Source organism: Thalassophryne amazonica, chromosome 8 (genome assembly GCF_902500255.1).
Source record: "Thalassophryne amazonica chromosome 8, fThaAma1.1, whole genome shotgun sequence".
In the NCBI taxonomy this organism is placed as follows: Eukaryota; Metazoa; Chordata; class Actinopteri; order Batrachoidiformes; family Batrachoididae; genus Thalassophryne; species Thalassophryne amazonica.
Window position 1 is genome coordinate 26,275,882 of NC_047110.1, and position 13,175 is coordinate 26,289,056.

General features: G+C 38.8%; 1 protein-coding gene across 1 annotated transcript in view; it reads left to right on the forward strand.

Annotated features, from left to right (window-relative positions):
- Window positions 1-12,263, forward strand: part of cep290 (centrosomal protein 290) — a 113,355-nt gene extending 101,092 nt beyond the window's left edge. The window contains exons 33-35 of the mRNA XM_034175447.1: window positions 7,366-7,515; window positions 9,434-9,557; window positions 12,156-12,263. Of these exons, the coding sequence (XP_034031338.1) occupies window positions 7,366-7,515; window positions 9,434-9,557; window positions 12,156-12,263 (382 nt within the window). The remainder of the gene's footprint in view (window positions 1-7,365; window positions 7,516-9,433; window positions 9,558-12,155) is intronic.
- The last annotated feature ends 912 nt before the right edge of the window (window positions 12,264-13,175 follow it).

Here is a 13,175-nt window from a genome sequence, read left to right on the forward strand (position 1 = left end):
GTTAAAGGAATCAGTAAACTACTTTTTCAATATTTTAACATTCATCTAAAGCTTCAGAATGTGTCTGCACTGGTGTAGTAATCCACAGTTAAAGGCAGTGTGGAGGCCAAATGTCTGCAAAACTATAGATGGCAAAACTGTAGCTGGGTGGGTTAGCCCATCTCAGTCAGCTTATGTAGGACAGTAACTTGTAAACAATAAATACCATCATTGTGTATCTCATCAAATTAAAAAGACCACTTAATGAGGATGAATCTGTTTCTTTGTATTGTACTTTTATGAACCCGATCCATTCCAAATGCCACTGTGTTTTGGATATGTAATTTCCTATAGATGTGTCTGCCATCTCCTGGGTGGTTAGTGGATGATGGATGGGTTATGGAAAGCTCCAAACGGCTGTGGTACTCGTTACAAGGTAGTTTGTGTGTCACCTGCTGAAACACTGGGCACATCATATGCATGTTGGTGCATAATGCCCTTCACTTCAGAGTCAGCTGTCACATTAATATAGTAACAGCGGGGAGAAACATACGTAGTGCCCAGTCAGTGGATGAATATGAAAAAACTATAGACAGCAGAACAGAAAAGTCAAAACTGCATTAAATACTGGATAGAATGTGTGGCTGGGGATGATGGCAAAATGTTTCTTTGGTACTTCTAATGAAAAACTTAAAACAGTGTTCTGGAATTTGAAACCACACAAAAACACCCATGTTACAAATATGGTTCCAAAGTCTGACTCTCAGACAATACACAAAAACAGTTGAACCAGTACATTAAACACATTGCAAAATCTACTGGAAGGAATACTCTTTGCACAATATGAAAAGCTTGTAGAATCTGTAATAATTCTCAATAACAAGCATAATTTTCACCAGAGTTGTAAAGCCGTATTAGTCAATGAGCCAGTCATCAATTTTGACTTAATCGGTACCACTTAAAGGGACAAAGCAACACTTAGAATCCAGCCTCAGTATATCATGGCCTATAAAAAATGTATGCTAGCCATCCCAGGGTGGTAGCTGTACCCAGGTAGGGGTCAGTGAAGAATTACACAGAGGTCAAACTTTAAAAATGCTCCACTCATGTTGAAAACTATATCACATTACTTGTCTGATCATAACAATTCCAAAAAGGTATAGTTTGGACTATCTATGACAGAATGTTCTGGAGTTATGGGGTAAAAATGGCAAAAATGGTGACAAAGGTCAGTTTCAGTTTGTACAGGGGTCAGTTAAAATTGGTTGAAATAAAAGGATTAATAAATGGAATAGTTTTGACTGTGTTGAATGTTTGGTCTCCAAAGTAAAGGTCAAACAAGGTCGACATCCATTGGATTCTGTGACATGTGACATATGTTACCCTGTAACATGATAACTAAGCATGACAGATGGTGCAAAATATTCCTTATTAGAGCCCTATTAACCCAAACAATAATTTGCATAATTTTTTACTGAAATTGGAGAAACTTTAAATTTTGACCCCTGTACAAAGTGAACTTGACCTTTGTCACCATTTTTTGCTGTTTTTACCCCATAACTCCAGAACATTAGGATAGTTTGTTTCAGTTTCAGAAGTATAGTTTGGACCATGGATGGTCCAAACTATACTTTTTTGGAATTGTTATGATCAGACAAGAAATGTGATATAGTTTTCAACATGATTGGAGCATTTTTAAAGTTTGACCTCTGTAATTCTTCACTGACCCCTACCCGGCTACAGCTACCACCCTGGGATGGCTATCATACATTTTTGTGTAGGCCATGGTACACTGAGACTGGATTCTAAGTGTTGTTTCATCATTCTTTTTTTATAATCCTTTTTTTATAATCCTTTTCATGTGCATGAGTCCACTCTCTGTCCATGAGTTGTTGTAGACTATCCTTCAAATCATCATTTACATATGAAACCTCTCTATGTCTGGTTCTCTAAAGAAAGACAGTTTACTCACACAGGAGAGAAAAACATGACATTGAAAAATATTTTTGCAGAAGAAACTCAACTTCATTGAATGTGTGTGCATGTGTGAAAAATGTTTTATGTTTGAAATACAAGCTATATATTAATTGCTTCATGTTGCAACCCCATATGAGAAATTGGTTGGACTGTATGAAAAATGCAGATTAAAAAAAAAAAAAACAACAAGCAAAACACAGTAATTCTTACATTTACTTTGATTTTTCCTTCATTGCAAACAGTATGAATCCAAGATATTTCAAGTTTTCTGGTCATCTTAATTTTATTTGTGAATATATATCCACATTTCAGACCTGCAACACATTCCAAAAAATAGTTGGGATGCTCATTCATTTACCTCTTGGAAATCTTGCCATTGCTTATCATAACAGTTAAAATTTGTTTTGGTATTGAGGACAACAAGCAATGAAGCATGTCAGGTGTTCTTTTGTCCCTTCCTTCCTGGAAGCTCATCTTGAGTTTGCAGCAGTACCAGGGTCGTTGACTGAATGGTCCGCCGTGCCTTCACTGCACATGTGTCATTTCGGAGCGTCAGCAGCGATTCACCAATTAACACCTCGTTTCTGATTAAAGCTGCACTCCAGTCATCATCTCTCTCAGTGACAGATATCTGAGGCTTTTGTACAACAATCAATTCCACATAAATTCAGCATTATTTCATAATAAAAGATGGAAGCCGATCAGAGCGCTGCAGCAGCATGTCTGAGTCTGACGTGGTGCTGCGCATAGGTCATTTTGGAGTGTCAGTAGCAATTCACCAGTTATCACTTCATTTCTGCTTAAAACGGACTTTAGAATGGTTTTACTTTGTTATCTGATGGTTAATCACATTATTCTCTTTGATCGCTTTGGGTGTCGAGAGTCAGACTCAGAGTCAGTCTCTCTGAGTCTCTGTTGTTTTTGCCATTTCAAATACAAAAAGTAAATCAGGCTTCTGAGTATAAAAATATGTAAAATTTTCTTTGTTAAACTCAAACTCAAAGCAAATCTCTACAACTTGATTTATATTAATTAAAAATATAAACGGCAAGATGATGAGTTGCAGAGGTAATGAGCCCCTTTGGTATAACACTCTACAACTTGATTTAAATTAATTAAAAATATAAATGCCAAGATAATGGGTTGCATAAGTAATGGGTCCCCTTGATGTAACACCTGTAAATAATCAGTTTTATTGGCAGTTTTCTTTAGACAAGTCAGGGGATGGATACATGAACACTTCCAAGTCACTGAATATGTCTTGGGAGTTTATTAGAGTTATGAGACTTTATAGAGGAGGATTTTCTTAAAAAGAATACTTCAAAGTTCAGCTATAATTTATCAGAAGGTACATATGAGATGCAAGCCTAGATTTGATGTCTTGGTGAAAGAAAATCCTTCTCTGCTCCACTTCATTATGAAGCTGTATAACTGGTGTTACAAAATGCAAAACATGCACTATGCACAATTTCTCCAAGCACAGCCACAGAAGCCTGTAACTTCTTATGGGTTGTCTGGGTGTCTTGGTGGCATTCCTCACTCTTCTCCTTCTTGCACACTCAGTTTTTGAGAATTGTCTACTCCATACTGTTTGTATTTCTTCATAACTAATGGAAATAAAGTCCACGACATATTCAGTGACTTGGAAATGTTCATGTATCCATCCCCTGACTTGTCTGAAGAAAACTGTCAATAAAACTGTTGTGGGTTTGCCCCGTTAGTACTTGTCTTTGCCTTTTGTTAGTGCGTTTGGTCCTCGTCATCTGTCAGATCTGTCAGTTATGTCTGCTCCCCCCTGTCCTTGGAGCCAGAGGTGTCTGTATGTGTTTGCATGTGTTCACATCCCCATTTGGTCCTGTGATGGACTTGTCATTCCTGTGCTGTGCATGCACCTCCGGTTTGTCGTGTGTGGGTGATCTTGCATCTGCTTTGTGTTTATGTCTGTGAGAGTGTGCGTATTGGCGCTTGTCTTCCTGTCATTTGTGTGGAGGTGTGGACGTAGGTCTGTCTCCCAAGACTTGTGTAGTGTTCAGCCCTGGTTTGTTTGTGTGTGAGCCCCTCGTGCATCCCTTCGTGTGCACCTACTGTTGTCTGCGTGCGTGTGTTCATGTGCACCTGCTGTTGTCTGCATGTGTGTGTTTGTGTCCACTTATCACCCTATCTTTTGCGTGTGTGCGTGGTTCATACATGTTGCCTCCACCTCCGTTGTGTCGGGACTGTCTGAGGACTGCTCATTTTCCTCCCTCCTTTTTAATGGGACAGCATGGGAGACGTCTGACATGCTGCTGTGGTCCTAAATGACACATGCACAGTGAAGGCAGGGCGGACCCATTTTAGGGGGGACTGTTTGGTCGGCGACAACGGTTTTATAAGTATTGTGGTTAGTTTCTTCCCTCTGTGTAGAACTGTATTTTTGTTAGTTTTGAATCCTGGGTCCCTCACCATTTGTCCAGATTTACTGTATGGTTTATGTTTTTTGTTACGTTGGATGTAATAAAGCAATCAATCAATAAATAAATAAATCTGGGTTTTGACACATATCCCTATGAGTCTGGCTGCCTGCTTCTGGGGTTCTAAATCATCTTCGTTCCTGGTCACTAAGCATAACAAAAATGATTTATTTTCGGGTATTATCCCAAAGCATTCCATTACTTATGCAACCCATCATCTTGGCTTTTATATTTTTAATTAATTTATATCAAGTTGTGGAGATTTGTTTTGATTTTAGTGAAGATAATTTACTTATTGTATTTTAAATAAACATATGTGAAATGCCAAGGGGCCAAATACTTTTGGAGGGCACTGTATTTCATGCTGATAACAAACTGGATGGTCGTTTTTGTCTTTGGTTTCGAGGACACAGGATCCATTTCTTCTTGTGACCACAGTACACATGAGATGATCCAACCTTGATGCCTTTGAGCCAAGATATGGCAATGCTGTTTTTGGACAAGGTTAACATTAGGCCTCTTTTTTGCAAAGTAAAGTTTTAAGTGGAATTTGTGAATGTAACTCTATATTGTAGTGCTTGAAAAAGGTTTTCCAATGTAATGTATTTAGCATGTATGTATATACGAGGGCTGTCCATAAAGTATAGGTCCTTTTTATTTTTTTCAAAAACTATATGGATTTCATTCATATGTTTTTACGTCAGTCATGCTTGAACCCTCGTGCGCATGCGTGAGTTTTTCCACGCCTGTCGGTGACATCATTCGCCTGTGAGCACTCCTTGTGGGAGGAGTCGTCCAGCCCCTCGTCGGAATTCCTTTGTCTGAGAAGTTGCTGAGAGACTGGCGCTTTGTTTGATCAAAATTTTTTCTAAACCTGTGAGACACATTGAAGTGGACATGGTTCGAAAAATTAAGCTGGTTTTCAGTGAAAATTTTAACGGCTGATGAGAGATTTTGAGGTGATACTGTCGCTTTAAGGACTTCCCACGGTGCGAGACGTCACTCAGCGCTCTCAGGCGGCGTCGTCAGCCTGTTTCAAGCTGAAAACCTCCACATTTCAGGCTCTATTGATCCAGGACGTCGTGAGAGAACAGAGAAGTTTCAGAAGAAGTCGGTTTCAGCATTTTATCCGGATATTCCACTGTTAAAGGAGATTTTTTTAATGAAAGACGTGCGGACGGGTCCGCGCGTCGGGACGCAGCCGGCGCGGTGGCACAGGAAAAACACCTCCGTGTTGATAACCATTTGTAAAATCCAGGCGGCTTTTGATGGCTTTCAGTGGAGTGAGTATATGAGAAATTGTTTAACAGCTGGACATGTTCCAACTTGTCCTTAAGGCTTCCAACAGAGGTGTTTTTCCTGTGGCGGAGTGTCGTAGCGGCTGCGAGCCGACGCGCGGACCCGTCCGCATGTCTTTCATTAAAAAAATCTCCTTTAACAGTGGAATATCCGGATAAAATGCTGAAACCGACTTCTTCTGAAACTTCTCTGTTCTCCCACGACGTCCTGGATCAATAGAGCCTGAAATGTGGAGGTTTTCAGCTTGAAACAGGCTGATGACGCTGCCTGAGAGCGCTGCGCGACGTCTCGCACCGTGGGAAGTCCTTAAAGCGACAGTATCACCTCAAAATCTCTCATCAGCCGTTAAAATTTTCACTGAAAACCAGCTTAATTTTTCGAACCATGTCCACTTCGATGTGTCTCACAGGTTTAGAAAAAATTTTGATCAAACAAAGCGCCAGTCTCTCAGCAACTTCTCAGACAAAGGAATTCCGACGAGGGGCTGGACGACTCCTCCCACAAGGAGTGCTCACAGGCGAATGACGTCACCGACAGGCGTGGAAAAACTCACGCATGCGCACGAGGGTTCAAGCATGTCTGACGTAAAAACATATGAATGAAATCCATATAGTTTTTGAAAAAAATAAAAAGGACCTATACTTTATGGACAGACCTTGTATATGTATATATATATATATATATATATATATATATATATATGTGTATATATATATATATATGTGTATATATATATATATATGTGTATGTATGTGTATAAATGTATATATATGTGTATGTTAATGTATATATGTACGTATATAGGTATATATGGCACGGCCCAAGCAGAGGGTCACCCCCTAGAGCCTGGTCTGCTTGAGGTTTCTTCCTAAGAGGGAGTTTTTCCTCACCACACTTGCCTAGTGCTTGCTCTGGGGGTCGGCAAGGTTGGTCCTTATTTGAGTGGCGTGACTTAGGCCAAGCTTGTTGTGATTTGGCGCTTTATATATATACATAATATACTTATACATGAATTAAAGTGTAATTGAATATTGCAGTGTATGTCTGTGTGTTGATATGTAGTGTGTTGTGAATTTGTGTTTATATTATTATGACTGTTATAGTTGTTGGACTTGTACTAGCAGGGGTGGGCATTGATAAGCTTTGCTTCTGCCCACACCCTTTCGGACTCACAGGCTTTTATATAACATTCATGTTATTTGTATGTTTATGTTCTTTCGGATTTGTGTGTGTGCCGAATAAATCCATTCATTCATTCATTCAATTTATTGCTCTTGCTCTACGTAATTGCCCTTTTGGGGATCAATAAAGTTGTCTGAAATCTGAACTCTTGTAGCTATATCGGTTATTGATGAATTCTTGATGCAGTGCCGTCTGAGGGATCAGAGATCATGGTTGTTCAGCTCAGGCTTTCACCCTTGATCTTCATGCACTGAAATTCCACCAGATTCCTTAAATCATTTAATGATATTATGCACTGTAGAGAGAAATATGATTCAACCTTTTGTCGATACTGCTTTGTACCAAATACTGATCACAATCAACTGTTGTCATCACCTGCTTAAAAATAGCATCAACATTATTTCATTTGTTTTACCGCATTACTGTGTCATTTTGAGAGTGTTTTTGTCAATTTGGTGTTTAATGGGTCTGTACATAGATTAGAGAAAGAGAAGACTGTGCTGCAGAAGAAGGCTCGTGGAATCACTGCTGAGCAGGTGGTGGGAGCGCGAGCCTTTGAGATTCAGAACGAAATGGAGGACCTGAGAAAGAAGAATGCAGAATTGGAAACAGAGCTCCTCAACATAAAGTAGGTGTCAGTCTCAAAACATATTTGGTATTTTAAAATTCAGACTTTAAAGGGATACTGCACTGATGAAACTTATTTATAGACTAACTCGTAACTATAAAACAACATACCGTGAGCAGCCTCTCATGATTTCACTACACTCCAGTGTCTATTTCCAGTTTTATTCATAATTTCACTAAGAACACTTGGGTGCAACCATATCTGCATTTTTTTTTTCTTTTTTTATGACCTGACCTAAATTGATGGATGTGATGAATAGGGTGCTTTACTATAATGAGAGAAAAATAGTCCAGCATGATTGCTTAAATGCACCACACTGTCTTCACCCGAAACTTGGATGACCAAAACCTGCCACACCCCACCCCAACAGAAAAACTGGCCTTGAAATAAAGAGGGACACATTAAGTACAAAAAAGAGTGTAAAGCCCCAGTCACACTGTGATGGATCAAGGAAACATATGAGGAACTAATTATATATGTGTTCCTCTTTGTCTACCAAAAGTAATTTTCCCATCTGCAAAATGCACACCTTGTCAGCTAATGTCTGTCAGAAAGTTTTGTGCATATTCAAAATTTTGAGGGTCTATCAGGTGAAGAACTTTGTCGCTGCTTGCATGTTGGTTTTGTTTGTTTGTTTGTTTGTTTTGCCATTTGATCATCTGCATGTTATTTATTTTTCCTGCAGCAGTCCTGCAGTTTATTCTGGCTTTCTGATTGGTCAGCAGTCCATGACAAGCGGAGAAAGGAATGTTTGTATGTTAGATTGTTATATAAATGCTATAATAATAATAATAATTATTATTATTATTATTAATGTGTACAGGTTCTTCTGTAATATCATGTATGTCATGTTGATATCTTATGATACTTTCATATAGTAATTTTTATATTTTATCAAATAATGCGTGGCGGTCTTAAAATTTGAGGCCTGAACTTTACGTACACCTTGGCTAAAACTTTCATACTCTATTTTCCCTATCTTGACACATTTCATGTTTCCAAACAGTACACGTCAGTCAATTAAAGTGTCTTATTTCCATATAAAGTCAGTCAGAAGGTAAATCATTATCTCTTGGTACCTTATAAAGTTGTTGAAAATAATAGCTAAGAGATGGATTTGTTGTAGTTTTATTCACTAGCTACATTTACACAAAGGGTTCCTACCTGAATGCAATCCATTCAAAATTAAATCAGATTATTGCATCCACAGGTATCATTTACATGATTGTAATAAAAATGATTAAAAATAAGCTTTGCAGTCAGATCCATAAGTAGATGGACAGTGACACAGTTTTTGTATTTTTTTTCTGTTGAAGACAGTCATTGTGTGCTTGTAGTGTACACTGTGAATTTTAATTCAAGGGCTTTAACAAAAGTTTTACATTATTTGTCTTCACCACCACCTGCCCACTCTTCAGAGCCCACACATAATTGGCCAAAATAAGAATAAGGTTTATTTTCAATAGATGACTTAAAGTCAGTGGATGGATTCATGAACATTTCCAAGTCAATGAATTTGTCTTATATGGAACTGTATGGTAAATCTGCTGGGAGTGAGCTATTCTCAAAATCTGACTGACCACATAAGAAGGTGTGGGGATAAGATAGTGAGGGGATAAGCTCAATGGGATAGGAGCTGGGTGACCAGTTTTGTAGACTTGGGTTCAATTCCCTGTCATGCTACCTGTCTGTATACTTGGACAAGACATTACTTCTGCTTTGTCCCAGTCCACCCAGCTGTAAATGGGTACCAGCCTTGACTGGGAAATAGCCTACAATGGACTGGTGTCCTATCCAGATGAAATAGTCATATATATAGTCAATATTACATGCTACAGTATCTGGGGATAAGCACCAGTACCAATGGGTCTCAGGGCCTCTACAGGACTTACTTCTTCTTTCCTCTCTGTACTTGCAGACAACACCAGGCATTGCCTCGTGACACTGCTATGGAGACTCTGACACTGAGGAATCATTGCCTGGAGGAGAGACTGCATGCCTTAGAGAAAGAAGCTTTTAAAGAGCCTGTGTCCAGACCCTCTGTAAGTGATCATCATCATGAAAAACATAAGATGCATAATAAATTTTAAGGACTTTTACCAAAATGACACAGGACATGCTAGATGAATAACAAGATTTCACTTTTGAGTGGACAAGACACTGTGTGGTATGTTGTATTTCCATATCTATATCGGTGATCTTGAAGTCACATTTTCCAAGGGCTGCTGGCCTGGTACTTTCCTCCCTCAGAAGGCACTTGCACAATCAAAGAAGAGCTATTTAGTGGAACTATATGCATTCTTCTGGGGTGTTGTTTATTTTTTTTATTTAAGGCTTTCTACTAATAGATAGCTGTCGATAGCTTGATGACAGATTTTCAAAATTTGCTTCTCACCTATGGTCATGAGTGTTGGGTCATGACCGAAAGAACTAGATCGCGGGTACAAGTGGCCGAAATGGGCTTCTTCAGGAGGGTGACTGGTGTCTCCCTTAGAGATAGGGCGAGAGGTTCGGTCATCCGTGGGAAGCTCGGAGTAGAGTCATTGCTCCTTCGCGTTGAAAGGATCCAGCTGACGTGGTTCGGGCCTCCTGGGCGCCTCCCAAGGAAGGTGTTCCAGGCATGTCCATCTGGGAGGAGACCCTGGGGAAGACCCAGGACTAGGTGGAGAGATTATATCTCCACACTGGCCTGGGAACCCCTCGGGATCCCCCAGTCAAAGGTGGTCATGGGAAAGGGAAGTCTGTGGTCCCCTGCTAGAGCTGTTGCTCCCGCGACCCAAACTCGGAAAAGCGGTTGAAGATGAGTGAGTGAGTGGGGTGGAGGTAGTGGATTCAAAGAATGGCATGAATATGATTATCTCCAGCAAGGAAGTAGAACTTGGGGGTGGGGGATATTGGCCTCTATTTGTACTTCTATCGATTTATTAATTTTCTGTGTCCAAGAATATTCCAGCACCAGGCCATATCATTTTTGCTGCACACTGAAGACATTTAGTATTGCCATGAAAAGATGTATTTGTGGAGATGGATTCCTGAGAAATCACTAGTGTTTAAGGAAATATTGGCTTATTTAATTTAGGAACATTAAGTCTGGTAGCAACTATGTTAAAACATTACAAATTAAGACCTAGTACTTTAATCCTGCAGGTTAGGTAGGGGTGGTGGCCAAGTGGTTGGTGCACTTGGTTTCAGTGCAGAAGGTTTCCAGTTCAAACCCACCCCTGCCACATTTCTCCATGTAATGTGGAGTTGCGTCAGGAACAGCATCCGGCGTAAAACCTGTGCGAATTCAACATGCAGATCCACCTCAGATTTGCTGTAGCAACCTAGTGTGCAAAACAAGGGAGTAGCTGAAGGGACTTACTTTACTTTATTCCTGCAGGCTGCCAGATTGAGACCTCAGCTACAAGATATGCCCAGATGAAGTTGTCTCCCTTCTGTCGCTCTGTTTATCAGTGTTTGATTTCCTTTCATCTGTCTTTTCTTTATGTAATTAATTTTCTGTGAAGAGAAACGACAGTTTTACATCTCAGAGTCTCAAGGGCCTTTCACAGCGCTAATGCAGCGCGCATCACTATAAAACCCATTATTTTCAACGAGAAGCTTTGCGCAAATGACGTGTCCACGTGCAAAAACTGAGCTTGTGCAGTGCTCCGCTGTGAGCACGCATCGCTGCTTGATGTCAAACTCACCGCGGTCAAAGTTCAATGCAATTCACCTTCCACCACTGCATGTTGTGACGTATCTTCGTGCATCCAATAGAAATGAAGCATCCAGGCCAAAACATGGAAGACAACAGAGTGCAGAAATGTGTGTCAGAGGAACGTCAGAACTGGTAATTTATACACAGTGGTTTTCTAAAGAAAATCCTTACAATTTTTTTATTATTATTTTTTTACCTCAAGATTGATTTCTGATTACTCTACATTTTGAAGTAAAAAAAAAAAGTTTATTTTATTAGAAAAAAAGATTTTTTAGAAATTTTTGATGTTCATCTGTAAATAATACCATTACTTGTCCGTTGTTATTTCATATAAGATGATTTCATGATTATTATAATAATGTACCTTGGACATTTTTTTGACAACTAAAAGCACGAAAAGTAATATGTGTAAATTTGGTAGAGTCATTCATTCATATCTGCATTTCAACCAGGAAAAAAGACACAGTAAAGAAATATAAATATTTATTATAAACACAACAGCAGATGATGTAACAATGACTCCAGTTTGTCTGTTAAATATTAATATATATTTTCTACAGTTACATTTCATTTACTCTTGATGGCTATTGTCAGCACATTTAGTCATGTGACATAAACCTCATGATGAAATCATTTTTAATTTAGTCATTATTAAAATATGAATTTGACTATTCTGATGATTGTGAATGCTTTGAAATTATGCACAGTAGGGATGGGGCTTCTTCACCTGTGCAAGTGTCTTATTGACTGAACTTTGACTTCATGGACACTTTTAATAATTTATTCATGTAATGTTAAATTATGAAAGGAAATAGCTTTTTCAAATAATAAAATATGTAGTTGTCTTTAAAAAGCCTTTGTTTTATTTAGAAGAGCAGCAGCAGGTGTGGGTTTGCCGAGACGACAGGTGAGCTGGAATCTCTGAACATTTTACCAGATGAAGGTGGAGTTTTGTCATCCACTGGTGGAGTCTCACATTGTGAAGAGCAGAGATGTTCTTCTCTTCCTTCTGGACTTCAAGTTTTGTGTTCAGCTCCATCACTAGACATTTTGAAGTGCATCAGTATTTGCAAGGTTCCCTGCACAGCAAATGTTGAAATGTTCCTGATGTGGAACAAGTGAAGAAATATATTTCTTAAAATATAAAGAAGCATGAAACAGTGCTGTGCTATTTTCTTTAACGTCTGATTACTAGATAGTTTACAGTAAAAAAAAAAAAAAAAATGTTATTTATAGAAGGGCTAGCCTAAATATAATTTTTTTTCTGATAAAACAATAAAAACATGCATTTCCCACCCTTCTTATGAGTTTTTTGATAATGAATAAATTGATAAAATAAAAAATGACAAAGAATGCATCTGATTGGTCAGACATTTTATGTCATATGCACATGAGTACCAAACTCCCACCTTAATGTATCCTTATTTCATTTTATGTGCAGGAGAGAGGGAATGTTGATAAGACAGACTGACAAAAGTTTCACAAAGTTCAGATGCGATCAGCGCAATTGTCGCAAACAGCCTCTGTGTCTGGGTAGACTTGGTCGGTTTTTTATACGCTTGTCTAAAAATAGAGTCTGACTCACTCACTTATAGATGCGGCCACTAACATGATGGCAACCCACAATACCTCACTTGTCCAGCTGAGAATGGGTTCTAAACCAAAAAATACTTGTTGACAGACACTGCAGTCCCAGTGGTTTTTGACTTCAGTAAGTGTGTAAACGCGGGGCGCCACAGCCAACATGAGGCCTAAAACCATGACATGAATTCTAATACAGTTGTATGTAAAAGTTTGGGCACCCCTGATGATTTCCATGATTTTCCTTTATAAATCATTGGTTGTTTGAATCAGCAATTTCAGTTAAATATATCATATAGCAGACACACACTGATATTTGAGAAGTGAAATGAAGTTTATAGGATTTACAGAAAGTTTGCAATAATTCTTTAAACAA